General features: G+C 41.8%; 5 protein-coding genes across 5 annotated transcripts; 3 read left to right on the top strand and 2 right to left on the bottom strand.

The window, feature by feature from the left end:
* Positions 1–19: 19 nt before the first annotated feature.
* Positions 20–5,825, bottom strand: si:ch1073-280e3.1 (complement C2). The gene is made up of 19 exons (XM_053320922.1): positions 5,667–5,825; positions 5,420–5,526; positions 4,553–4,700; positions 4,237–4,422; positions 3,748–3,921; positions 3,456–3,554; positions 3,169–3,311; positions 2,879–3,020; positions 2,565–2,699; positions 2,302–2,406; positions 1,984–2,121; positions 1,794–1,897; positions 1,587–1,707; positions 1,164–1,308; positions 932–1,005; positions 715–809; positions 493–625; positions 352–401; positions 20–271 (listed from the first exon to the last, which is right to left on the bottom strand). The coding sequence occupies exons 1-19, from the start codon at positions 5,716–5,718 to the stop codon at positions 104–106; spliced, it is 2,319 nt and encodes a 772-aa protein (XP_053176897.1). The 5' UTR covers positions 5,719–5,825; the 3' UTR covers positions 20–103.
* A 1,102-nt stretch (positions 5,826–6,927) lies between these two features.
* Positions 6,928–13,591, top strand: mfrp (membrane frizzled-related protein). The gene is made up of 13 exons (XM_053320134.1): positions 6,928–7,012; positions 7,641–7,814; positions 8,259–8,396; positions 8,561–8,728; positions 8,836–9,055; positions 9,785–9,915; positions 10,038–10,163; positions 10,285–10,361; positions 10,435–10,583; positions 10,824–10,954; positions 11,236–11,370; positions 11,541–11,668; positions 11,826–13,591. Exons 1-13 carry the CDS (start codon positions 6,928–6,930, stop codon positions 12,048–12,050), a joined length of 1,887 nt encoding a protein of 628 aa, XP_053176109.1. The 3' UTR covers positions 12,051–13,591.
* Positions 13,592–13,620: 29 nt separating this feature from the next.
* On the bottom strand, positions 13,621–16,988 carry nudt8 (nudix (nucleoside diphosphate linked moiety X)-type motif 8). Its single transcript, XM_053320927.1, has 5 exons — positions 16,973–16,988; positions 15,366–16,235; positions 15,145–15,277; positions 14,573–14,650; positions 13,621–14,289 (listed from the first exon to the last, which is right to left on the bottom strand). The coding sequence occupies exons 2-5, from the start codon at positions 16,232–16,234 to the stop codon at positions 14,104–14,106; spliced, it is 1,266 nt and encodes a 421-aa protein (XP_053176902.1). The 5' UTR covers position 16,235; positions 16,973–16,988; the 3' UTR covers positions 13,621–14,103.
* A 663-nt stretch (positions 16,989–17,651) lies between these two features.
* Positions 17,652–21,114, top strand: ftr86 (finTRIM family, member 86). The gene is made up of 9 exons (XM_053320135.1): positions 17,652–18,161; positions 18,493–18,588; positions 18,733–18,966; positions 19,082–19,244; positions 19,556–19,606; positions 19,794–19,835; positions 20,026–20,088; positions 20,185–20,387; positions 20,779–21,114. The coding sequence occupies exons 1-9, from the start codon at positions 17,652–17,654 to the stop codon at positions 21,112–21,114; spliced, it is 1,698 nt and encodes a 565-aa protein (XP_053176110.1).
* Positions 21,115–22,452: 1,338 nt separating this feature from the next.
* On the top strand, positions 22,453–23,640 carry LOC128359813 (complement C1q-like protein 2). Its single transcript, XM_053320136.1, has 4 exons — positions 22,453–22,513; positions 22,690–22,809; positions 22,935–23,075; positions 23,207–23,640. Exons 1-4 carry the CDS (start codon positions 22,453–22,455, stop codon positions 23,638–23,640), a joined length of 756 nt encoding a protein of 251 aa, XP_053176111.1.
* Positions 23,641–25,738: the final 2,098 nt, after the last annotated feature.

A 25,738-nucleotide genomic window follows, 5' to 3' on the forward strand; every position in this document is an offset into this window, starting at 1 on the left:
TTTATATTAGGATGAAGAGGTTAACTATTCTATGATGTTCTGAATGAGATATATTATTTGTAATCAAGGCAAATCATTCCTGCAGACCAAATTCTGGATCCTCTCAATTGTCCTGCAGGAACTGGATCTCCTTCCCCAGATGCTGTTTTAGCCACGGCATAATCTCAAAGAGGTTGATGTGGAAGTCTCGCGCATCGGGAGGAGGGTTGTCAGAGGAGTACCGCCCTCTTAGGTCACAAACATTTGTGGTGCCCCAGCTCACTACTCCCACCTGGAGATAGAAAGAGGAGAAATGTCTATGTGATGCTGTGTGGGTGATGAAGCTTGATTTCAAGGAGACACGTGACTCACCTGGAAGTAGCGCTTTTTTTTTTGCAGATACAGAGATCCACCGGAGTCACCTGCACAGAAAGAGTCAACATTTAGCTGTTATGGAAATCCCTTGTTGGTCAAACTGAGGTGATTATTGCACAAGAAGTGCTGAGTCCAGACCTTTACATGTGATTGAGTCCCGGTACCCTGAAGAGCCTCCAGCACACAAGAACCTGCTAGGAATGTACTCATCTAGAGTCACATCTGTGGGCTTTGTTAGTGTTCGCCTCGCCTTTTCCAGACAGTCAGGCCTCTGCAAACAGGCACATAAGATACATTATAACACACAATGACTGTGTAATCAACGTGAAAGCAGTCCAGCCTGAAAGCCCCATCACTCACATTACTCTCGGTGTGAATATGTGTCTCTTTGCGCTGGGACTTCTGGGAGTGGATAAAAAAGGCAGACGTCTCTGGGTGTGGTAGAAGCTCCTTTCCTGTACACACGTTAATGTTACTCAGAATACTGGACTTAAGCTTTGTTCAGGGGATTAATATACTCTCATCGGTGCTTTCAAAAGACAGTTGATGAAAGTGGAAAGGTCAAAAGGCCACATACTGTGCTGCTGACAGGTTGAGTTGACTTTCTTCAGTGCTCGGCTACCCGGTACAGTACATGGCAAGCAGATAGGTCTGTTGTATTACACACAGTACACACACAATCAACAGTGGAACATTTAAGATGATTACATAGGTATTCTTTCCCATTTTCTCTAGGATACTCAGGGTACAGTACTGCTCACTTTTTCATGACAGAGTCAGTTGAGTATTTTTTCTTTGGGCTGTCTTACCTGGCTGTCCGGGAGAGAGGGATGCTCTCGTCGACCCGTACCAGAGCTACATCATAGTCATAGAACTCTGATACATTTCTGTGTTCTAATGCCGTGATTCTGTAGTTAGGGTGCATGGTCACATTTTTGGAATACACCATCTGACCTGTGGACCCAAGAAGATTCTTCTTATTTTAACATCAAGTCAACAAGGTGGACTTGCATCTTTCTTCAGTATATACCTTGTAGCTACGTGAATGTATGAAGGATAATGACAGTTTCAGAGTTTGATTTGACTCCTAAACGGATAAGTTGCATTAGAAATGTGCCCCATTCATATTTCAACGGAATTAGGCTTAAAACATCCACCACTATACCATCATCAACCTTTTTTTAAAAATACTTTTCCTTTTCTCTCTTTCTCTGCATTTTTGTCATACTGACCCTGACCATACTTTATTTCCACCCGTTGAAGGACTTTGTCTGTGGCCACTCTGCCGAAGCAGTGAGCAGCCGTCAGCACCCAGTTCTGACTCACGATGGATCCAAAACATCCCATTTCATGCTTCAAGAGAGAAAAGTGTTAATATGTAAAAAATCCACTTCAAGATATCAAACAGATAGGTAGGGGTGAATGTGCAAAGCTCTCACTGTTTTCACAGTGACGTGCCAGGGACTGGTGTAGACTGGGATCCCATGCTGCATGTCTTCCACGTCTTCCTGAGCTACCCCACACATTGTCACGCTCTCGTCACCTGTATTGTCAAACCATTTCACTGGTCAAATATCAGTTACAAAAATGTTGGTATTGCTGCTGTTGGTAGCAATGTCTCTTACTCACTGATGATTTTGTTGAACACGTCTCCCAGCATTTTGTAGTTTTGTAGAACAAAGACATGCTGCTCGCCATTTTTTTGTGAGGCTAAGGAGTTCAACTCGTGTTTCTTCACGTCCCTCCCAATTCCAAATACATAAACATCTGAAAACACAAACTGACTGTAAAACCATGTCGACACACCAAAACAAACTTTGCTTTGGACACGTGATTCACGATTTATTGTCATTTTTGTGACGTAGAAAGTCTATCGAAATCTTAAGTGTCATACATGCTGTGTTGCTTAAATTCAATGATTGGTTTGTTTCTCTTTTATCATGTTACCCAGCATTGTCTCATGTGTGTGATCGTGGTTTGTGCCGCTGTAGTCCAGCAGCTGCCGGATCTGTCTCAGAGCAATCTCAGGCTTGAGGCCTGTGTTGGAGTAACCTGCAGACAGAGAGAGGAATAGGGTTTAAATGCCTTTACCCAAAATATACAGCTCTTTTCCCTTATAATGGGTAATTGTAATGGGTTGTAAAATACTGTAAGGACTGTAAAAGATTTTTATGGGCTGAAAATGAGTGACTCCCTCCCTGCATCTTTACCATCTGTCTGTATGATGATGATGTTCTGAGTCTCGTTGAAATGATTGGTCTTCCTGTTTTGCTTAAATAGAGCGATCCTCTCTCTGACACGAATTAAACCTGCATAAAGGTTGGTGCCGGTCTTCTTCCCGTGGCCTGCAAATGAACAAATGAAAGAGGAATATTTTTTATGGAACACATTAATGTTGCAGTGGTTGGTTGCAGTGTATGTACAGAGCTTGTTTTAAAAGATCACACTGCAGGAGATTAAAGGTTATGGTCATAAAATGAATTTATATTGCATATGAATTAAGGAGTAACAAGCAAAGTCTTACTATTGTAGTCAAAGTCCATCAGATACCCTATGACCGACTCTGTGTCACCACTAATTTGTGAGTCTAAGATGTCTACAATATCCACCGCCTGGCTGGCAAATGACAACACGTGAAAGTTGATCTTTACCTCGTAGCTGTCCAGCTGGAAGGAAAATGAAAGACACATGAAGGTTTCACACCTGCTGAGGAAAAGTGGCAGACAAGCTGCTACACCAATGTGGTTGAATGGTTTTTCTGTTTCTCTGTCTTCCATCTGCATCCCCGCTTGAACTGAATCATTTAGTACAGACCTTCGCGATAAGAGCGATGGTGGCATCCCTGGATTTCTCGAAGTCTGCCTTTTTGATGCTGCCTGATGTATCCATTAAGATGTAGACATTCATACGACTGCCTTCGGCCACACGGAAGGTTCGACCAAAGGTCCTTGAATTTTCTGGAGAAGGGAAAAACTGTCATGAAATGCCACATGACTTCACTCACTCTAGTTACTTTTCTTTTCTTTTTTTACTTTTCTTGTTTTGAGCATGTGTATAGCAAGATTGTTTTGTGGATAATCCTAAAGATAACCTGTACCCACTTTTCTTTATGGCATCTGTTGTGAGAACATCCATGACTCCTGCAAGTGATCCGGACATGGCTGCTGCCACATCGCTGGGGGAGTCAAAGATATTCTGGCCTGTAATAAAGCATAAATATAATCATGCATGGATGTTTTATACTAATGTAACTGTTTTGGGGCAGCTTTGATCACCAATTGCTGTAGTTGCACAACTGCTCATAATATCAGTGTAGATAAATCAAGGATTAGTTGTGCACATCAGTTTGATTGGTTGGCTAATTTCTTTCATTCTAACGGTCATTTCTTTCACCTTGGCACCGTGGTGTTGAGCCGCTCCACTCTCTATTCTCCAGGCAAACCCTTTCAGCCGATCCCAGGAGATCCAGACCAGTTTGACACCTGTAGGTCACCTTGTCTCCTGTCTGAAACCGGCTGTCTGACATCTGGGCCCCCGGTGGGACCCCTGGGTTGTTACAATCTTCAGCTGCATTGAAAGACAGCAGTAAGGGACTAAATCATTTTTGAGGCTATAACCATTTAAAAATAGATATTTGCGCTTTTGGTAAAATAGAAATGTTCTGAACTTAAAGACATCAAAAACACACTGGGAGCACATGTGGCTGCATTATGTCGTAAAAGACTGACTTATCGGTCACTCGTCGAAGTTGATATTCTGTCATTTGTTGTCTTTTGCACTGATGTAAGAAAGCGAAATACAACTATTTATTGTACATAATTTGCTCATACACAAGATTTATATTAAATGATAACTGGTTTTATACTTGTGCCTCTTCCTCACCATGGTTGTCACAGATGGGAGTGGTTCCTGTCCACTGTCCAGTGAGAGTGCAGTTCCTCTGGGCTGACCCATACAGGGTGAACCCTTCATGGCAGGAGAAACTCTGCGTCATCCCAACACGAAACCACTGATCCATGGGCCACAAGTCCCCATTATCCAGCTGGAGCTGAGCTGGGCACAAGATGTCTGAGAGAGGGAGTTTGAGGAGGAAGAGAAAAGGTTATATGCTGGATGAAAACAAGAGTTGTGCTGAACGATAACTCATGAACTTTGGAAAGCCTTTTTATATATAGTTATTAAAAATCTGAAATATTACCTTTGCATGTTGCATGTGACACCCGTCTACCACTGTTTAATCTCATGGGTGACCACTCCCCATCATCACCACAGGTCCTATAGCTGACTGGGTGAGGGTATCGTCCAGTACCGCAGTCATAAGTCAGCACACTTCCCTGCAGGCCTCCCTGTGGAGGAAACACTTTGTCACGTTCAGAGTTAAATTAAGTATTGTGAAGGTTTCCAGTAAAGAGAGCTAAAGTTGTCTCTCTAGTTCCTCTTTACGATGACTAGAAACTGATCCTCTCTTACTTGCTTTATACTGAATATAAATACTTCACTGTTCTATTACTCTTTCTAACATTTTACAGTATTTTTTACCACCTTCCATGTTTCTTCTTCTTTGTCCATGTACTCCAGGGTAAATGAGCACTTTGTTGTGTTTTATATTTGTGTAATAAAACAATTTTTGTTTCTTGAATAATTTAGATTCCGATTCAATACAAAACTACAGCAAATCTTTCCAAGGAGATAAGACTACCTATAAACACATTATTACTTGCATTTTATTTTATTTTTACATTTTAATCTTTTACTAAACTGCAAATCATCATTTCCAACATCACATTTTAGTTAAGTTTTATTCACATAAGTACCTTGTAACCTCTGCTCTGGAGTGCTATATATGAGCTATATCATTAGCTCATTGAGGTGGATTTGTATAATTTTATTACTATATAAATTCATCTCAAGATTTAATACATAATAAACACATTAGGTACCAAGGGCTAGAAAGTATGTATACACTGTTTAAAGAGCAATCTCTCACTTTAGTGTACTATAGGACCTCTCTCTTTTACCTAACACTCTAAGTAAGAAAGAAAGGTAAATAATGTGTTCATTTTACTTGTGAATAAGTGACATGTCCACCTCTGATGGTCTCTGTGGTTGAGCAGTTCACAGGCAGAGAATCACCGTATGCGTACTCATAATCATATTCCTCCTGCAGGGACACTGGAGCACAAACAAAGTGTTGGTGATAAGCATGAATCTCTGCACACATACATGAGTCAACATATGCAGCCATATGGCACACATCCATATGAATGTTTAACAACTATTCATTAAGCGTGATATAAAAGTGAAAAGCTCACCCTTCTGGAGAAAGATGAAGAGCAGGATCTGCAGTATGGACTTGACAAACATGACCACACTCTGTATCAGCTGTGTTTATGTCTTTGTGTGACAGAAGCCACAGCCAGAGTGTCTGTATCGACCTGTAGTCTGCTGCTGTGTTTGATGACTGACTACCCATTAACATATCAGCGAAAGAGGAAGGCAATATTGGGCAATTTATAAGTAAAGGCAGATTTGAGCTCTTTCTTTCATTTTTGGTTGCACTGATTTGATTTCTTTCTCTTGCTTCAGGATTCTGAGCAGTTTAGTTTTGTCTTTGGTGACATTTTTACATCACAGTTTCATTTAAACTAAAAAGCTGCTCCTGCTGCAATGTTATGAACCAGCTTTGGGTACTAATGCTATTTGAAAATCTCACAATCTCTTTAGCACTTCTTAATGTTATTCTCAATTCCCAAACAAAGCTGCGGCCCAATCCTGCTATTGTTTTGATGGCTAATAACCAGGAATAATTACTAATTGACTCAGACTGTGCCAATGTTTTTTTGGTTTGATTGAAAAAGCTGTTGTAGTGCTCATGTGTATGTTTGTGAGTGTGTTTGTGCACCTGATCGGTCGTGTGCATTCGGGCATGCAAATGTGCGTGTAACTGAATCATTTCAGGAGCTTAAAAGATCATTAAAGGGATTATAGAGTTTTAACAGGGACCCCCACCTCCACCTTTCTCTGTGGTCCCCTGTCCCCTCCCCTCCCTCCCCCCTCCTCCTCCTCCTCCTCCTCCTCCTCCTCCATGGGGCTCAGTCTTCTCAGCTGACTCGGCTTTGTTCAACACTGTGAAGAAGTTTTCTAAAACTCTTTTGTAACCATTCACACACCATTTAAAAAAAACAAGAAAGCTACACAGGTCGATGCTGCTGACTTTAAACCACACAAAAGGACAGACACCAGCAGCAAACATGGATATTTTGATAAGTTCATGTGGATAGTAAACTTTTTTATCTGGATTATGTTGATGGATGTCCAACAAAGGACTGCTCTGCTACGCTGTAGGAGTGAAGGCCGTACACTTTCTACACCTCAGTGGAAGTTGACAATCAGATCAAAAAGCGAACAATGTTAAGAAAACACAGGAAAACATCTTCAGCATTTCCTTATGGACAGATGGCTCTCATCAGGATTTCGAGAACGGTGTATTTATCACAACATCCAGCTCTTTGAGAAGAGGAGGACTGATTGGAGTCCCTCTTGTTTTCCTGACGGAGGGACAGAGGACTAAAGATGTCTGACCTTAGCCAAGTAGCCGTGTACTCAGACTCCTCAGACATTTATAAGGTGAGTGAGGATGATGAGATGGATGATGATGGTGCTGTATTGTGGGAAAGGTCACAGACATTCAGCAGGCATTCATTTGGCACAGCATTACTTGAGATTGACAATTGGTGATGAGCAATCAAATTCATATTTTGACTCAAGAACAAGTTTAAATCAAGATATGGCGGTGAAGGTTTCATTTCTTGATTGGGCACTGATTTTTTTCCCCTTCAAAATATTTTTAATTATGATTCTGCAAGATGACAACTATCATTTTGCAGAATCCTGCATCCTGCATCCAGCTGTGAGGTTTGCACCAGGTCTTAAATTAGGCTAGAAACCTACACGTATCTAAAAGGTGTGTATTATCACTGCACATGTAACTACGCAATAAGTCTTAGTATCTAAAGAGTGTCTTTGGTTGAAAAGCTGTGGACATAAGCTGCAGTTACAGGATGATGTAACTGCACCCCCCCCCCCCCCCCCCCAAAAAAAGATACTAGTCATACTAAACCAAGTAAGGCTGTAGCACTAGAATCCTTCAGTGTAGTAGAAAGTAGAAAGGGTGCATTTCATTACTTATGACTTCAACTTTTCATCTGCATGAGGAAGAATGTTCTATTCCTTCAATCAAGTCTTGCTTTAAAATCAATGTGTGTATAAATATTTTTGTCATGGAGATTTTTGTTTTTTAATTGCGATAATCTGTTGGCATGTCCACACAACTCTGTTATGCTTTTCCCAGAATGTGTTCTGCAACCCTGCCTTCGAGCTGGAAGGGGAGCGAGAGGAGAGGGTGGAGGGATTCAGGACCTCCTCATCCACCCCTGAACCAATCAAACCACCAGCAGCTGGTGAGTTAGCCAACCAACATGCTGCTTGAACTGTGTTGGACTGTGTGTGTGTGTGTGTTTGTGTGTGTGTTTGTGTATTGGATCTAGTAACACTATTGCCTCACTTATATCTGCTGGCTTTTAGTCCAGTTTTCAAAATAAGGGTATGTTATAAAAACTGTGTGCAAAAAATCAGTTAGAGTGCCATGAATTGATTTTTTCCCCCAAATTACAAATTAAAGGCAAAATTACAATAATTACTTTATGTCTGCTTACAAAACACAAGTTTCCATTTTAATAACAATTAGGTATTAAATAAAAGGGGAAATAAAATTCTAACTACATGCAAAAAGTAAAGATTAGACAGGTAAAATCACATGTACATGAACTCTCAGAGAAATCAAGATCTTCTCTGTGCTGCCATGCTGTACATATTAATGTGTGTGTGTGTGCTCTGTCACCCAGGCCTGGGCTGGGGTGTGTTTGGGGTGTGTGTTATGCGTCTGCGAGGACCAGGTTGTGGCTGGGGGGTGGTGGTGGTCTCTGTTGCTGCCCTGCTCTTGGTAGCTGCCATTGGACTGGCGCTGGCCCTTATCCTCACACGTGAGTCACCGCTGTACCTCAGATCAGAAGTCTGAAGTGATTTTATGAATTCAGATGCATCTCATACTTACTGATTAATATCATAATTTAGATGAAGTAATTAACTTTTCTCTATAGGACAAACCTTTTCTCTGACTAGTTCCTATTTTCTGTTCATGATGTAGAGATCAAAGGCCAGGCAGTTGAGGAGCAGTTGCTGTCCACCAGCCCTCCAGATCTGCTGAGTGCAGGAGATGGAGGGTCCCATATTTTACCAACGATCCCTGCCAACAGAAGTCAGCAGGACAGTTCAGCAGCACCACAGCCTGCTAGGATCCCCCCACCTGAAACACGTAGGACACTGAAACAACACGCCCACTTACTTGATGTAATATTGTAATATAATATACAACATTTGCAAGCTAAATTTCTCTACATGAAAACCTTTTCTGTCTCTCAGGTTGTGGAGGAGTTCTGACTGACACAGAGGGCAGTTTCAGTTCACCTAACCACCCCGGCTCCTACCCTCCCAACTCCCTGTGTGTGTGGGTGATCAGAATCCCGCCCCCCTCCTTGGTTCAGATCCATGTTTCCTCTCTGAACGTGGAGGGTCCGTCTCCCTGCCTGTTTGACTGGCTGGAGGTGCAGGAACAGATTGATCACAGCTCTCTGGTCACCAGGTCGGTCTTTGAACTCAACAATCAAACACATGAGTGACACACATTCAGGGCATTGAAATCACTCCTCATTTTACATGATACACTCATGACTTCATTGTCAGCTGATATTTCATTCTACAGGGTGTAGCTCACTTTTAAAAGGTTCAGGTTGTGTTGTAAGAGGTTGGAATTTGCACTGCATATTTTGTGTTGCTCATAGATTCTCCTGAGAAGAATTCCAGACACACCTAAACAAGTAAATGTAATACATTTCTACTATCTTTTAAGTGTCTGAAGGGCTTTGCCATTGGAGGAGAGGCAAAGTATGGAAGTGGATGCGTATAAAAATGTCAGACATACCTGAAATTCAAAACTAAAATGAACCTGTACACATGTTTCAATCAAATAGTTATGAAAACCTATGTAACAACACTATTTTTAGACATTTTACCTTAAGGAACACTGTCACGGTTCATGTCATTACCTTAAATAGTTGCTAGATGGCACTGCAGGTCTGTGTATGAGTACTAAATGCTTCTTGGAAATATAATACTGACCTTTTTGATACTTGCATTCTTTGGAAGTGTTATAACATGATTCATGAAATTCTAAAAATGTTATACAACTCTTGCTTACAAATCCCTTCAAGAATTTACAGTGCAAAGTTCACACTTGAACCTCCAAAGCTGTAATATGGAGAGAAAAAAAAAGTTCAAATAAAGTTAATTTCACTTAATTTCTCTCCTGCAGGTTCTGTGGAAACGTAGCACCACCAACAGTCAACACAAACAGCAGCACTGTGTGGGTCACCTTCCGCTCTGATAGCAGCATTGCAGGCAACGGCTTCACAGCACAGTACAGGGCTATTTTGCCTGGACACAGTCAGTACTCTCTCTCTGTGTGTGTGTGTGTGTGTGTGTGTGTGTGTTCAGCTGCATGCAATAGATATGAATGCTCGTTCTAAGGCTTTTATGTGCATTTGTGCATGTATGTGTTTTCTCAGAGAGCTGCTCCAGAGAAGAGTTCATGTGTGACAGTGGTCGCTGTCTGTTGCCTGTGTCTGTGTGTGATGGTCATCCAAACTGTCAAGACCAAACAGATGAGGCCAACTGCAGCCATAAAAACAAGGGTGAGAACTTGCAAACTAAGGGAAGAAACATACCGTAGAGAAAAAGTTGAACACCTTTAAAGAAAAAAAAGAGAGAAAGAAAGAAAAAAGCAGTCATTCCTTGGGATTTTTTTTTTCACAGAATGTGGTGGGCTGAAGAATGGACCACATGGTTACCTGGCAAGTCCAAACCACCCCAAGCCTTATCCTCACCAGCAGGTACATATAAAACCACTCTATTCTGTTCAACTTGTGTTTTTCACTAATCTTTCATTCCCCTGTTGTCCATCAGTTGTGTATATGGTACATTTCTGTTGAGGAGGGGCACGTCATCACACTGAGCTTCAGAAACTTCAGCCTGGAGACTCAGGATGTGTGTGAGTTCGACTATGTGGAGGTACACGACAGTGTCAACACTGGAGTTGGAAGAGCCCTGGGAAGGTGAGACATGTATAAAACTCTTTATTTTTTTAAATATCTTCCTTGTATATCAACAGGTTAATTAAATTCCCCCCCTGCTTTCTTTTAGCTTCAGCTGTTTGGATGGAATGTAGCTTTTCTTATTGTTCAAATCCTGTGTGATGAAAGTATATGAGGGCAAATTTGTCTTAGTTTATTAAAATGATATAACTACGATGTTCTGAAGCTGCTTTGTTTGCTTTGCCTTTGTCTTTGTCTTAGGTATTGTGGTACCAGCTTTCCACCAGACCTGACCTCCTCTGGCCCCCACATGACTGTGGTGTTTGTAGCTGATGAGGGAGTGGCTGACAGCGGCTTCAACGCAACATATCAAGCTGTGTCCCTACTAGATAGTGAGTTCTTGCTTTTGTTAGCTAATTCATTCATTTCAGTTCATTCATCCATTGTCTCTGATTTTCCTGTCTTCTCCTTTCTTTCATGTCCTTTCTTCCTCCTTCCTTCAGATATGACCTCTTTTTCATCATCGTTCTTCTCCCCATTTCATTTTGTCTCCATGACCTATATTTATTCTTAGAAAACTGGCAGCAGCTGTGTACGCTACACCTCTCCCTTTGCTCTTCACAGTCTTTTTCTTTCTATAACCCACTCGTGTTTTTTTGTTTGTTTTTTAAAGGGACATGTGGTCCCAGCCAGTTTGCCTGCAGTACAGGAGAGTGTCTTCAGCCTCAGTTTTTGTGTGATGGATGGAATGACTGCTCTGACGGAGCAGATGAGCAGGGCTGCGGCAACTCCACCTACCCTCCCTTCAGTGAGTCCATGTTATCACTGACCCCGATCAGAGGGTCAGATACAGTGGTGTTTGTTTCTAGTAGAGCTTGGCTGTTGAAATCACCTACAGAATTAAAAGAAAATTTAAAAAAACAAAACTATCAGAATTAAACTAAGAATAGGACTCATTTCCTTTCTCCATGTCACCAGCTTCATCATGTGAGCTGATAGATGTGGAGATGTGTCAGGGCCTCAGCTACAACCTCACCTCCTTCCCCAACATCTGGCTGTCCATTGCTGATCAGAGAGAAGCTGCCACACTCCTGCGACAGTATCGGGTAGGAGCTACCTTCATATTTTACTTTTATTTTCTTGTTACTGCTTTTTCATCTTTAAAAAAATGAGCCTCTTCAATCAATGCCTGAACCGACCGCTATAGCTTCTTTAACAGCTGTACAGCTCTTTCAACCCACACACTTAACCCTCTCGCCCAAGGTGCTGATGGAACTGGCCTGCTTCGAGCCCCTGCGTAGGCTGGTGTGTGGGATGTTCCTGCCTCAGTGTAGCTCTCACGGTGGCGTCCTCCAGCCCTGCCGTTCAGTCTGCTCTTCAGCCGAGCAGCAATGCAGCCAAGCCCTGGACCTCTTCTCCTTCAGCTGGCCCTTCAACTGCCACCTCTTGCCTGACTCACAGGACCCCATGGAGTGCTCGCTGCCTTGATGCCTCAATTACAATGCATTAAAGATACTGCTGTGCTGCTAGTGAGAGATTATCATACCTGGTCTGCTCCAAAACAGACATCTGGCACCAGATGGGTGTGTTTGAGGACTGAAAGGCTTGCACGAAATAAAACTGGAGACCAGACTAGTTTTTTTCACATCAGGTCCACAGCATTCAGGAGTTGTGCTGTAGCAAGCAGACTGACTTCCAGCAAGACTACATCCTTCAACAAACTACAACCTTTAAAGCCTGTAATCTAGAATATTGTGGCATCATAGCAATTTTTAAAGGAAGGCTGACACTTTGGCCACAGCTGACATGACAATTACAGGAGAATGGCAAATGTCTAAATGTAGTGCTACAGTTGCACAAGTGGAGAAGAGTGATGAAGTCAATAAACTGGCTCGGCAACATCTGTCGAACAGAGTTTTCTACCTAAACTTTTCATTGCTTATGAAGTTAGTTTTGCTTTACAGAAGCCATAAAGGAGATGAAAACTTGCTTTTATCTCGTTTAGATACCAACAAAGCTAAATGAAAGTGGTCAATCTCCAATAACAATCTTGTAAATTGTCTTTTTTGCACTATTTATTGCTTTGACGTCAATCATGTAAAAAAAAACAAAAAAAAAACGATCTCATCTATGAATGATACAGTCAGAAATACAGTCAGTCACCATTATTGCATTGTTCTTCAACACACGACGTCACGATGTGCTAATATCATTTCACTGTTTGTAACAGTCCAGATTTGCTCTAGGGTGAGGTAAAATGAAATGCAGGCAGAAGTTGAATCACACTGGAAATAATGACCTCTGTTATAGATTTTCCTTTGCTGAGCCAACGTGATAAAATGTAATAAATGCGAGCCTCATGTTCAATTCATACGGCAAAAGTTACCTCAATGACTCACTTATTTAACTTGTTAAACTGCATTTAATTGGTAAGTGCTGGTACAGAACATTTGGAGCTGAATTAAAACAGGATTTGTAAGAATAAAAAAATTAATCATATTAAGAGGTTCAAGTAGGAATTGAGGTGTATTAAAATACTGTTGTTACATTGTAGGTGTTCTACATCTCCGACATCAACAAAGACTCTCATAACGCCGTGAACACACCGAAGAGCGGCAAAAAGCAGTATGCAGCGAGTTGCCATGCAAACTCTATGTAAACTGGCGGCCGCCGCACTTCACCGCCGCCGCCGCCACCTGCAGCCAAAAAAGAAGTTCAGAATAGTTCAACTTTTTGTGGCAAAGTGCAGCAAGAGAAAACCTGCAGCCAATCACTACAGAGTTATCTGATGTGTCAAAGTATGTTTCAATAAATGTATTCCCGCCCAAAACACATTTAACAATGGAAAATAAACTTATTGCGACTGTTTGTGCACATCACATAGTGTACAACAAAGCGTTGTACAGTTTAGTGTCAGTGAGTTTTGAAGAGATGTTATATGTGCATGTGGGTCAATAATTTCTCTGCTTCATGTTCACTACCCACCTCACACACTCAAGTGATAAAACAAGCTGTTTATGTCAGTGACATCATGACTCCCGGTCTGTGATGCCTTTTAATCCTCAAATAAACCAGAGCAACAGAAAGAGCGACATGTCTCTCCATGGTGCAAATAATCTCTTATCAAGGATATTATTTAGAAGAATTCCTTTTCCATTGAAAAAATAAAGTTTGGTGGGATGACATATATAGAACATCCTATGTCAGCAATGTATTTGGTTTAAATCAGTAGTGCGGCACACAGAGTGACAGAAATGAAAGGTAAACTCCCCCCCGTCGCAGAAAAATGATATTTTTGCTGCTCTCCGGTGTGTTCACAGCATAACCCCCAAGATGAAGTGCATATAAGTGGAAACAGTCTTCTCCTTTCTGAGAAATTCCCAGGAAGGAAATAAATATAACTTTATGAATGAGAATTGGTAAATAAAAACCTATTCCTGACATGGTTTTGCTACATGAAGCTTGATTTCACATTTGTCACAATCAAATCTTTGAATCACATGATGGGTGTGCTTTAGCAGAGCTGTGATTAAAGCGGTTGCTACGATGGGACAATAAGTTTCAGGGTCTGCTCTAGAGCGACAGCTGTCAGGCCCCACACTCGATGCTTCCCGTTACGAAACACAGGGAGTGTGTATCCATACTTGTCACCGGTGCGGAAGTGTGTGTAGCCGCGGTTCTGAGGGTTGCATAAGTGGGACAAGGACAATGTGAAGATCTCCTCCACCTGAGACACAAACACATAAAGAGAGATAATGTTACAACTTTGCTCATCAATCTGAAAAGGGTTAGGGTTAATAGTTAGTTTTTTTATGTTGCTGTTAAAAGCTAATTGTTTGGATATGACATCATAACCCCAGAAAGACATCTGCTTTGGAGAAATACACTGACACAAACTGGATAAAACATGACTTAATACATGCATTGCTACCAAAATGAAAACCTCCAGTCATTTAAACAAGTGGAATTCAACCCATTTCAAGTAGATATCAAATATAGGACGCCTGTACCTCTCCAGGGTTTGGTTTGAAGGACAACTCCTCTAAAGGGCCGAGGTTAGCCAGCACAGGAGCAATCATCATCCCTGACTGGAGAAAGAGAGGAAAGATAAAGACAGCATTAGGATCAGATACAGATTTACTATCGAAAATAATGAGATTACTAAACAAGGCTCTGAAAGTTAGACAAGTGATAGAATTGACTGCTTAGCCTTGATTTAAGTGTGTAAATGCTTTTCATGTACATTAAAACTATTTACTTTTTATTTCTCTATCATGAGGGTAGACTTAAGTATGGCTTAACTTTATGATAAACGCATGATGAAATAAAAATGTATACGTTTTATCAAAATTAATGAATGAAATTTTCAAAAGAAATGCAGCATTTCTTCTTTAAAGAGCCATCTGTGGCTCAACACTACAGTTTTACAATAAATATCTGCCAAAGAATCATTAACAATAAAAATTCCTTCCTGTAACCGTTTCCTAAATTTAGACCAAGTGGTGAATGAAAGGAATTTGGAGTGAAAACAGCTCACTCATTCACCACATGGCCTCAATTCTTTTAAGCAGTTCTCACTCACCATGTCTCTGAGAGGCTTAAGAACCCCCCAGACCCGATCTGTTGCCACATTAACACCCAGCTCTTCCCGGGCTTCTCTCAATGCAGTGGCAACAACATCTCTGTCTGACGGATCACTTTTCCCTCCTGCAAAGCTACACAACAGTAGAATTGAGGACACATGCATTACTCTCCTGAGCATTTTATACACACTAAGTAGCCTGTTTCTAGGCTTCCACTAACCTGACATCTCCCTTGTGCCTTCCCTTCAGTGTGCTGGAGCGCAGGGTGAAGAGAAATGCTGGTTCCCCCTCAACAGAGCAAAGTGAGACCAGGACAGAAGCCCATTTCCCCTGGTTCTTACCCTGGCTTTGACTTGCCCCTTTTCTCCCCTTTTCCACTTCATAGTGCTTCAAGTTGGGTTCTAGGCTCAGTCTACACCTGTTTTCATTTTCTAGGGATAGACAATCTCTCCATGCGTCGACCATGTGAGGAGCAGTCTGATGAAGAGCTCTGGTCTGTGATGTGCTGTGAAAGTTTTTCAAAATCCATGGCTTCAGTGTGGACGAGCTGAAAGGTCTTACACAGTGCTGTCTGTAATATAAATGGCTTTGAAGATAAGTACATGAGTGAGTCTTACTGGTTAAACTGTGTGAAGGTTGGCAAATGTGCCAAGGCCTTTTCCAGGGCTGAAGGCAAGTGGTGTTTGTTAAACAGTCCTGGTAAGCACTCACAGCTTTGGGGTTTTGAGCTAAATTTTCCACTACAGTGCACTTCCATGGATTAGATGCTAGTTTGGACTTTCCAGAAGCAGAAACCTGAGGGGTTTGTGGCTGATGGCTGGGCAAAATGGCTTTGGATGTGAGGTTTTGAAAAGAGGCCTTTCTCAGGTGATGGTTACCACAGTCCAAGCTATAAAAAGACACCTGTGTTGAACAAGATACAGTCTCTGTGGACAATGATGACCCCTCATATCTCCTTTCCTTCTGCTCTCTTGCAGCATGCCATCCTGCACCAGAGTGCTCAGAAAACGCAGTTAGGTGAGACTCCCTCAACAGCAGCGGCCTTATGGGACAAGACCAGGTCAGGATCTGATGACCCCTAATAAACATCCTGTAAAAAGAAAGGTTAGAAAAGTATCAGTCAATGGGGCTCACTGTGTACATCAACTAATTACATCAACCTGAGATTGCACTAGGTTCAGTTCATCTCACAGTTAAAGTAAAGCTTAATGGCCAAACATCTCCACCTGTAGAGGAGTGATTACGTCTGGTGAGTAAACTGGGTTGGACTATGAAACCGGTTAATATGAGCTCAGGGAATTTCCCAAACTTAACAACCATCACTAATACTTTCAATGTCACGTCAAACAACTGCCCTAGAGTTGTTACGGATCTGGAAAACTCCCTCAAAGCCGACATACTTCAGCTGTTCATGCATCAAGTTACATGACTAGTACTTTAGTTATCTGTCTGCAGTCAAACTTTGGCTTACTGGCTACAACTGCTAGTTAGCTAACTTGTGTTAGCTGCGTTAACGGTGTCAATAAATACCACTTAACGATACAGTTTAAGGTTTGTGGCTTCTTCAGCACTCACTGAAGCTATGAGAAACTGGTTGACATGGTGTCTACATCCTTTTTGGCTTCAAAAGTAAAAGGTGTAAACACGCTAACTATCCGGCTAAGAAGTTAGCATGACTAAATACAAAGCGAATGTCATTCGAATCACAATGGTGACATTCAAATTTTGTCAATAGTTAGGATCCGGCATGTCCCGCACGAAGTCAGGAAACACGCCAGTACACCGGTTTAAAAAGTAACATGTCATATGAAGGCAGAAATCATTCACCTTGAAAGTTGAATCCACATCTACTAGCCACTCGCTCAGCTAGCCGGCTGCCAGTAGTCAATATGGCCCCGGGTAGCTTCATGCGCGTCACTGTTGCCCTCACTACGCTATGACGATGCTCATTTCACAAACTAATTTCACATCTTTTCTTTTTAGCTGAATGTAATAGTACTATACAGGGTGTGGATGAGACTAGATGTTTACATAATTTATTGATGAAATGTTGAGGACAACCCCACATTGTTCTTAGTTTACATCACCAGTCACGTCTTCACAGGTGGAAAAACCAGTGTGTCCTCTTTGGAGCCTGCATATTTCCTTTGTTTGGAATGTTGATTGCAGTTTTCTTAGGGAGCCCCACATCACAGTCAAACTCCAAACATTAAATTAGTATATATTTTTTTTATCATTAGTTCATTTTACAGTGGTGTATAAGTTGCCATTATTTCATGAAAATGACCATTTTTGACTCGACAGACAAGTACCTCTGACATAGAGAGAGAAACTCACAACCTGTTTGACCAGCTCCACCCTTGGTTTTTAAGAAGCATGTGATTCAGGAAGCCTGGCATTTCAAACTTACCATCTTTGTGTGCGTTTCTGTAGCCTACTTGAACAGGGAACCTTAGGTTATCCATTTTGGGCTGGGCTTGCCATCCTCCCCTCAACCGAGCACCAAATGGCCTCAGCCTGGTCAGAAGAGGAGACCTTTGTCTGCTCAGTGTGCCTGGACACCCTGAAGGATCCGGCCACTGTACCCTGTGGACACTCGTACTGCTTGGCTTGCATCAAGAGCCACTGGGACAAGGAAGACAGCAAGAGCCAGTACAGCTGCCCCCAGTGTAGGCAGGTTTTCGAATCTCGACCCTCGCTGGCCAAGAGCACTGTCTTAGTGGAAGCTATGGAGAAACTGAGAACCAACAGCCTCAAGCATAGGCCCTCCACAGCTGTCTCCTCTGCCCCGCCATCAATGCCTATCTACCTGGAGGTCCTACCAGACACAGGACCACGACAGGGCAGCATGTACCCTCAGCTTCCTACAGTGGCCCCCAGATCCTGCCCTCATCACAACCAACCCCTGGACCTGTTTTGCAAAGATGACAAGGAGTGTGTGTGTGAGGTGTGCTGCCAGCATGGACACAGGGGACATCATGTGGCCAAACCACAGGAGGAGAGACAAGAGAGACAGGTATGTAATGCACAAGGCAAACATCAGCAGGGCAATGTTTTCAGTAAGGCTCAGAGTACAGGACTCTGATGCAGATGAATCAAAATCTGTGTAACTTTTACAAAATGTAGCTTAATTTGAAGTAGGCTACTTGTAAAACAACTAACAGTCTATGTATTCCTCACACATCTGTGAAAGTGTCCTTCCTCCTCTTTAACATGACTTTTTGCATTTATTTTGTAACATCACATATAACTAAGTACAATCTCTATGTCTGGGGCCATTACTGCCCCACAGTGTGTGCGACCTTTGTTTTTAATTCTAACACTGGATGGTGTGTGTTTGTGTCTAGAAAGAGCTTGTTCAGATGCAGGCAGAAGTACACAGGAGAGCCCAGGAGACTGAGAAAAAGCTTAAAGAGCTCCCACATGCTGCTCGTCAATACAAGGTAAGGGACATTTATGTTTGGTGTAGCAATTTTGGTCACTATCTCTAAAGTGTCTTGCTTGTAGTTTTCTTTATGACAAACATTACATCACATTCTTTGTATTCTCTTTTCATTATTGCCTTATCCCTGATCATCTCTTTCCAGGCCTTAGTTCAGGCCCTGGGGCAACAGAGCACCGATTTATTTTCTGACCTTGTCAAGAATGTGAATCATACGGGCATCCAGGTTGGTGAGCTTCTCAGCACTCATGAGACCTCCTTAGGCAGCCAGATTGAGGGTCAGATTCACAGACTGGAGCAGCAGGTGGTACAACTCAACTGGAAAAATGAAGAACTGAGCAGACTGGCTGCCATGGAGGACCCCGTCTGCTTCTTGAAGGTAATGAATGTGAAGCAGGGTGTTACATTTCAGAATCACACACAATAATGGATAAGATTCACCGCCAGTAAAATAGGAAACACAGTTTTTAAACTTTGTGTCATTTATTCTCAAGAATTTCCTCATCATGGAACCGCTGGGTCAGACTGGTGCCACAGGAGAGTCGATACTGATAAAGGAGGAAGCAGTAGTGGCCTCCATCCGTTCAGCCATGAAAGAACTACAAGAGTCAATACAGAACCTCTGCAAGGTCACACTGGCCAAGATCATCACATTAGGTCAGTATTTCTCTCATTTTTTATTTTTTCTTGTCTTCAGAGGGTTCAGAAAGTCAAAACTATCCCTTTTCACTTTAGTGAATGATGACCCTGTGGCTTCAACACTGAATGGTGGATGTGCAGCAGCACCAGCAGAAGCAGCAGGCATTACAGTAGCTGATAAACATGATCAAGCCAGCACACAAAACACAGGTATGGTAACTTCCCGTCAGCCAATTCAACACAAGCACAAGAATATGTATGTTTTGACTCTTTGACATGTACTGAAGACAGAGACACCTTCAGATGTATTTTCTTTTTCTTTTCTGTAGTGTATGAGATGACAACAAACCCTCCACCTTTATGCCCACCCCGACCTCAAGGTAAGTTACCTTGCAATTTCATAGTTTGTGACTTATAAGTTCTTGAACATAAAAAAAGTTATAAGAATAAGAAAGCCTGTGGCAGTACATGAGAACAGCTTCACTGTTCTTAGATATTGTGGAGTTGAGTTATTTTAGTTTACCTGTTTTCTTTGTTGTCTTTCTTCTCGTTTCTCTGGACATGAAGTTTCTGCACCCCCTCAACCATCCCTTCTTCCTCAACCTCAAGGTAAATACCAAAACACTAGAAACTGCCTGTATCAACTTCAACTTCCCATTGTATAAGTATAACTTTATCAGTCTTTAGCCTAAAGCATTTGACTGGCAGTACAATCTGGAAGGCTCAACTCAGGCCTAAAGATTACTTGTTCTGTTTTTATCAGTGCACTTTTATATTCTTTTTAATACTTTGCTCTTAGCTCCTGTGACAACAGTGGGACTTGTGAATCCAGAACCAAAGACTAGAGGAGAGCTGCTGAAATGTGAGTCCATCATACTCTATAATATGAAAGACAATATAGTGTAGATCACAGTGTCAAAGCCTTCAGGGAGGCTTAACTAAAATCTTCTCCCTTCAGTTCGCTTTGAGCCCACCATGGACCCCAACACCGTGTATCGCCACGTGCTGCTGTCAGATGGAGGGCATAAAGCTACAATGCGGGCTGAGAACTTGAAACCAGCAGACCATCCTGAACGCTTCCACTTCTGGAGACAGGTTCTCTGCAGAGAGCCTCTGGCGGGGAGCCCTTACTACTGGGAGGTGGAGTGGACTGGCCAGAAGGTGACATCAGTCAGGCATCACTGGGGCTAGCCATATGCTTCATACAATGAAAATCATGGCTAATTTACAATAATTTAATGTGAAAATGTATTAATATATCAACTTAAATCATTACTGACAGCAACTAATATATTGGATTCAGGTTCTGTTGGTTGTACAGCCCCATTTGCCCAAAAACAACTTAGTAGTGATTATGAAACAGTTCTCCAATTACAGGTTACAAATTGTAGAGCACAACAATAAGCACTCTGTCCAAAGAAAGCTGCCAATATTGTGTCTCATCCAACTGCTAACCTATTAAAATTCTTATTGCCTTTGTTTACAGACTTTCCCCTGTTGCCATGAAATTTGGTTCCTTTCCTAATCTAGTTTTGCTTGTCCCACACTGCAGATCACCATTGGTGTGGCCTACAAGGAGATGCAACGTAATAGTTCTGATGACAAAAGCCGCCTGGGCCACAATCCTCTGTCCTGGAGCATGTACTGGTCCGGGACTGGCTTCTCCTTCTGGCACGATGGCCAGGAAAAGCAGCTGGGTTCACCAAAAGCCCGACGAATTGGTGTCTATCTGGACCAGCATGCAGGGATCCTGGCCTTTTACCGCATCGCCGACAACCAGGCTTACCTCATCCACCAGCACAAGACCCAGTTCACTGGACAGCTGTACCCAGGGTTCAGGTTCTGGGCAGGGATAGGAGCTACACTGACTATTTGCCAGTTGGATTGAGTTGTATAACCTGCTTGTCTGTTTTAAAGCATGTGACATTTTGACATTTAATAAGGAAGTAGATTCTCTCACTCTGGAGTTTCGTCCCTCTGAAGTAGAAACATCAGTCTTCAGGAATGTCTGTTTTTCTTAATCCATGCATCCATCCATCCATACATGTGTTGTGTATTTTCTAAAAAAATATGTTTGTTATAAGTTAATAAAATAGTAATAAACACAATAATTGAAAGCATATTTCATTGAATCAATGCACCGTTTTAATAATAAAGGTTAAAGTCTATGTGTTCTGTGGCTGTATTTATTTGTTAATGTGAATATTATATAGGTTAATGCATAACTGTGACGTTACCTCCACCATCTTACATGACTAAAGGAATAACTAGAGTACTGCTGATCTTATCTTTGGATGTTTTTAAGCTCCTTTTTCATTCTAAAGTTATCTGATGTACCTTTAGTTTTCCCAAATGTTTTGGAGAGAACTGTTTGACCTTCATTAGTCTTTTGTCCACCCATTCCTTTCTCTGGACACATGTAATATGTTATCTATAAATCTGCGATGAAATTGATGATTTGTCTTTAATAAAATATTTTTGACTCTTCCACATCCAATTCTCACCTGCTCCATTGACTGAAAACATTTTGTGATTCGGTCTTTTCTTTCTTGTTCTAAACACAAGCATATCCCACTTGCTTTGTGCTAATAAACACAAGTAATCCAACACTATTCACAGGTGGACAATGAAGCTCTCATTTTACATGTGGTGGCAACTGCTTGTATGACCTGCCCTGATTGAAAAAGTTGCAGAAATGAGGGAAATAGTGAACATTTATGACATGGTGTCTTTCAAGGCTTCTACGTGCAAAATATCGATCCTGAATTGTAGATTTTTTAAAATGCTGGTATAGAAAAAATGTATTTGGACACAAACTCCAATCTCAGCTTGAATCAACAATAATAGCTGTTATGGCTTGTCTTAGTCTGCCTATATTAAACAGGTTCAAGTGAACAAACGCAAAATTAACCCTAACCCTCCACACTCTGCCATTAATAAAATAATGTTCTGCAAATATAAACACAGAGGAAGGACATTATCTTTGTGTGCTGATGGGAACACCACTTGGACAGATGATACTTGACCTATATCTACAACACAAAGCCATAGTGTGTGTGTGTGTGGGGGGGGGGTCATCTGTGAGCACTCATTAAGAAAAGAGTTAACCTATAGAGGTACATAAGTATACAGGATGAACAATAGCAGAAACAGGGTGGAGCTATTTGGATGTCGGAGGTCTAGAACTGATGGGCAACATATATATAGCTGTGACTCTTGACTCAGAATGAATCTCACACCTTCTCTCCTTCTGAAGCCATCATCAGTTGTCGGCATCACCATGCGAGGTGAGATGAGATATGATTAAAATGATGGTTGTAACCACACTTTTTTGCATTAAGTTGGCTTAATCGTGTGTTAAGTTAAATGTTTGTTAAGATCTAGGGGTGAAATGCTTTACAAGAGTCAATGATATGATTCCTTTTGGGTGTTCATGCCTTTGCTCTTTGCCTTTTTCTGCCAGCTGTTATAGTGCTGTGTCTGTTGGAAGCTGTGTTCGTCCAGGCCAATGATTATACCTGGGGAGGACCTGGCGAAGACAAAAATGGCAAAGACAGAGCTGTTGATCCAAACACAGACAATGGTGAGAAATGTTTAAGAAATTAGGTAAAGTGTCCTTTCTATCAGGACACAGTCAATGTATCTACATTTACTCTGATCTGCACAGCTTCAACCTATGTGTGTGTGTGTGTGTGTGTGTGTGCTCAGTGTGTGTGACCGACCAGGCATCATGTGGTTGCTGTCTGATGCAGCAGACGATACACAGGATGAAGATGTTCTTTAACACGAGCCTCAATGAGCTGGAGAAAGAACTGATGAAAGCAAAAACCGCCCTCAATAATGTCAGAGGTGAGACATGTGCATGGGTTACGCAAATGAGATGAGATTGCAGGTCACCAAAACATCTTAATCTATCTTGTAGCTCAATCAAAGGTTTTTTCCAATGTAACTTCTAACATGTCTCTTCTCTGCATCTCCAGCCAGCCGCAGTGCCTTCTCTGTCGCTATAACCAATAGAAAAGACTTAACCTGCTATGGCCCCTTCCGTGACGATAGGCTCATTGTCTACAAACATGTCTTCATCAACCTGGGAGGTGGCTACAGTGAGGACAGCGGTATCTTCACTGTTCCTCGCTCTGGTGTCTACAGCCTCGCCCTCACCGTCTACAGCGACGCTGGTTCTCCTGGTAACACCCTGGCTGCCTGCGCTGGTCTGCAGGTGAACAACCTGGTGGTGGCAGGCCCCAGAGAAAAAAATATGCAAGATCAAGAGGACAGCGCCACTATTGTTGTGGCCCTCCACCTGAATGCTGGGGACAAGGTGGCTGTAAATCTTCCCATTGGATGTTTCCTCTGCGATGACAACAGCCACTATAACACATTCACTGGCTTCCTGCTTTATGCCACTGACTAAGTTAGGGAAATGTAGCTGCTCTAGGTTTTGTACTAACTGTTACCCTACTGTCTGATTCATTATGTGGTAACAGCTTTGTATTGTAGCTCTTAATCTCTGATCTTCTGTCCCATCAAAATTCAACTCACCTTCATTTTGCTTGTGTTATTTCATCATGTTCCATGTCCATCTTCTGATCTTCCTCACGCCTTTGTTCTTGCCACTGTAAATCTTTTACTTACTAATTTTATGTCATGGAAATATGTGATAAACCTGTCAAATTGCAAGAAAATAAAACAGGATTTTGAACAAACTGGCACTGTTATTAAGTATTTTCTTTTCATCTCCACAACAGCACACTAGAGAGTTAGGAGTTGTGTCTAAATTCATTAATAGTATTATTAACACAGCTAACATCTATAGTACTTTTAGTACTTTATCGTAATTCAAGTCATACATTTTCATCATACATCTTGAATACATTTAGACATTTTACATTAAATGCTTTAGTTATGCAATCAACCATATGATGCTGCTACTTCATGTTCTTTGTCATCCTGAAGTGGAAGACATACTGTATCTTCTAGTGAAGCACACCGTACTTGCTCATCCTGTTCAGGGTCATAGGACCTGGAGCTTGTTACAGTATACACTGAGAAAGATGCAGAGTGCACCATGGTCAAATCACCTGTCATAGGGCTAACTTATAGAGACAGACAAACACGTTTATACCTACAAGCAATGTCTTTAGACTCACCTACGTAGCTGTGTTCAACCATGGAACTTATTGCTGTAACGCAAAAGTTCTGTCGCTGTCTCTCAAGTCAAATGTGTTCCTTGGAGGATAAAGAGGAGAACAGCAGCAGACAAGACCCACATCATCTGCTGAGAGGAGCTAGCAGGTGACACAGCACACAGTGGCAGAACCCAGACCCCATGTGTTACTGAATGAACCAGAAGATCTCAGAATGAAGAGACCAACAGGTTTCAGTCAAAGATTAGGACTAAGAAGTTCTTCATGCTTTAATGACTTCAACTGCTGCACAATTGGCTGAATCCATTACAGGCGTTCAGTACAACTATGAACAAATCTTTATCAATGAATCTTCAAAGTGAGCTGAATATACTGAATTACCATTTTCACCGACTGAATCAGTAGCTTTTAGCAGTGGAGTGCCTCACTGGGGGCCAAGAGCACAACCCATAATGATTAATCATATCTGATAACACTTTTTAAAATGTAATACTGCTGAGATATTTAACCTCTGTGCAGTGCTTGAACAGTATAGTTTTGTACTGAACAGGATGTGAAGGCTCCTCCAGACATGTTTTAAAATGTATATGCTCTACTTTGAATATGATTTATGTCAACTGGAGGCATCAGAGGAGGTGGTGGAGAACAACAGGGTGTTTGTCAATCTGAGGCTGAAACAGCACCCAAATCTCTCCCATTGCAACATCAGTGATGGTGTTTAGAACCTGCAAAGCAGTTCAGCCTCTTAACAAGGACATCTGGAGTGTAACCCTGTCCAGCCTTCTCTGGATACATAGAACCATGTCATCTCTGATGGAGCAAGAGAAGATGACCTGATGGAGCATGGACAACAGAGTAGTTGAGACCCAGTCCTGAACATCCTGAGTGACTCCAGCAGCCATTTTACAGAGTTGCTGGGACGGCATGTTGAAGGAGGTGTTTAAAGGAGGCAATTTTTGTGACAACCTCTATCACCACCTCCCATAGGCCAAGCAGTTTGGAGCTGAGGGCTCTTTAGAGAAGCATCTTTATGTTAGCGATCACTTCTAACATTTGAAATAAGGAATGTGATACAATGAGCGCATTTTACACTCAGGATTATGGTCTTACCAGTTTGAGAAGAAGCCCAATATCAATGTCAAAATCCTCTAGGTCAAATACCCAGAACCTTCAAACAGAAAGAAAACACAAGCTTCATCTTCACTGTTCCTCTTTTCCTCCATAACTAGAGACAGATTGGTGTGACATGAGCAGAGTTAAGGTCAGTTGGTGTAACTCACTTCACTCTGTGCTCTTGCTCTCCTCCTCTAGCAGCTCACTCATGTCTTCACATCACATTTCTTCATGCTGAAGTACAAGACATGA

This window comes from Scomber japonicus, chromosome 6, assembly GCF_027409825.1.
Source record: "Scomber japonicus isolate fScoJap1 chromosome 6, fScoJap1.pri, whole genome shotgun sequence".
NCBI lineage: Eukaryota > Metazoa > Chordata > Actinopteri > Scombriformes > Scombridae > Scomber > Scomber japonicus.

Bases quoted from the DNA above. Each gene is read 5' to 3' on its own strand.
- si:ch1073-280e3.1 (XM_053320922.1), bottom strand. From the start codon at position 5,718: ATGTTTGTCAAGTCCATACTGCAGATCCTGCTCTTCATCTTTCTCCAG. The intron at 3,555-3,747 runs GTGAAAGAAATG...GCTTTATTACAG, and splicing joins CTCAACACCACGGTGCCAAG to GCCAGAATATCTTTGACTCC. The intron at 402-492 runs GTCTGGACTCAG...CTTTCTGTGCAG, and splicing joins GGACTCAATCACATGTAAAG to GTGACTCCGGTGGATCTCTG.
- mfrp (XM_053320134.1), top strand. From the start codon at position 6,928: ATGTCTGACCTTAGCCAAGTAGCCGTGTACTCAGACTCCTCAGACATT. The intron at 10,362-10,434 runs GTACATATAAAA...GTTGTCCATCAG, and splicing joins AGCCTTATCCTCACCAGCAG to TTGTGTATATGGTACATTTC. The intron at 11,669-11,825 runs GTAGGAGCTACC...CTCTCGCCCAAG, and splicing joins CACTCCTGCGACAGTATCGG to GTGCTGATGGAACTGGCCTG.
- nudt8 (XM_053320927.1), bottom strand. From the start codon at position 16,234: ATGTTTATTAGGGGTCATCAGATCCTGACCTGGTCTTGTCCCATAAGG. The intron at 15,278-15,365 runs GTTAGTGGAAGC...ACTGTTGTGTAG, and splicing joins AGGCACAAGGGAGATGTCAG to CTTTGCAGGAGGGAAAAGTG. The intron at 14,290-14,572 runs GTACAGGCGTCC...TTTGTGTCTCAG, and splicing joins TCAAACCAAACCCTGGAGAG to GTGGAGGAGATCTTCACATT.
- ftr86 (XM_053320135.1), top strand. From the start codon at position 17,652: ATGGCCTCAGCCTGGTCAGAAGAGGAGACCTTTGTCTGCTCAGTGTGC. The intron at 19,607-19,793 runs GTAAGTTACCTT...CTGGACATGAAG, and splicing joins ATGCCCACCCCGACCTCAAG to TTTCTGCACCCCCTCAACCA. The intron at 19,836-20,025 runs GTAAATACCAAA...CTTTGCTCTTAG, and splicing joins CCTTCTTCCTCAACCTCAAG to CTCCTGTGACAACAGTGGGA.
- LOC128359813 (XM_053320136.1), top strand. From the start codon at position 22,453: ATGAATCTCACACCTTCTCTCCTTCTGAAGCCATCATCAGTTGTCGGC. The intron at 22,810-22,934 runs GTGAGAAATGTT...GTGTGTGCTCAG, and splicing joins TGATCCAAACACAGACAATG to TGTGTGTGACCGACCAGGCA. The intron at 23,076-23,206 runs GTGAGACATGTG...CTGCATCTCCAG, and splicing joins CGCCCTCAATAATGTCAGAG to CCAGCCGCAGTGCCTTCTCT.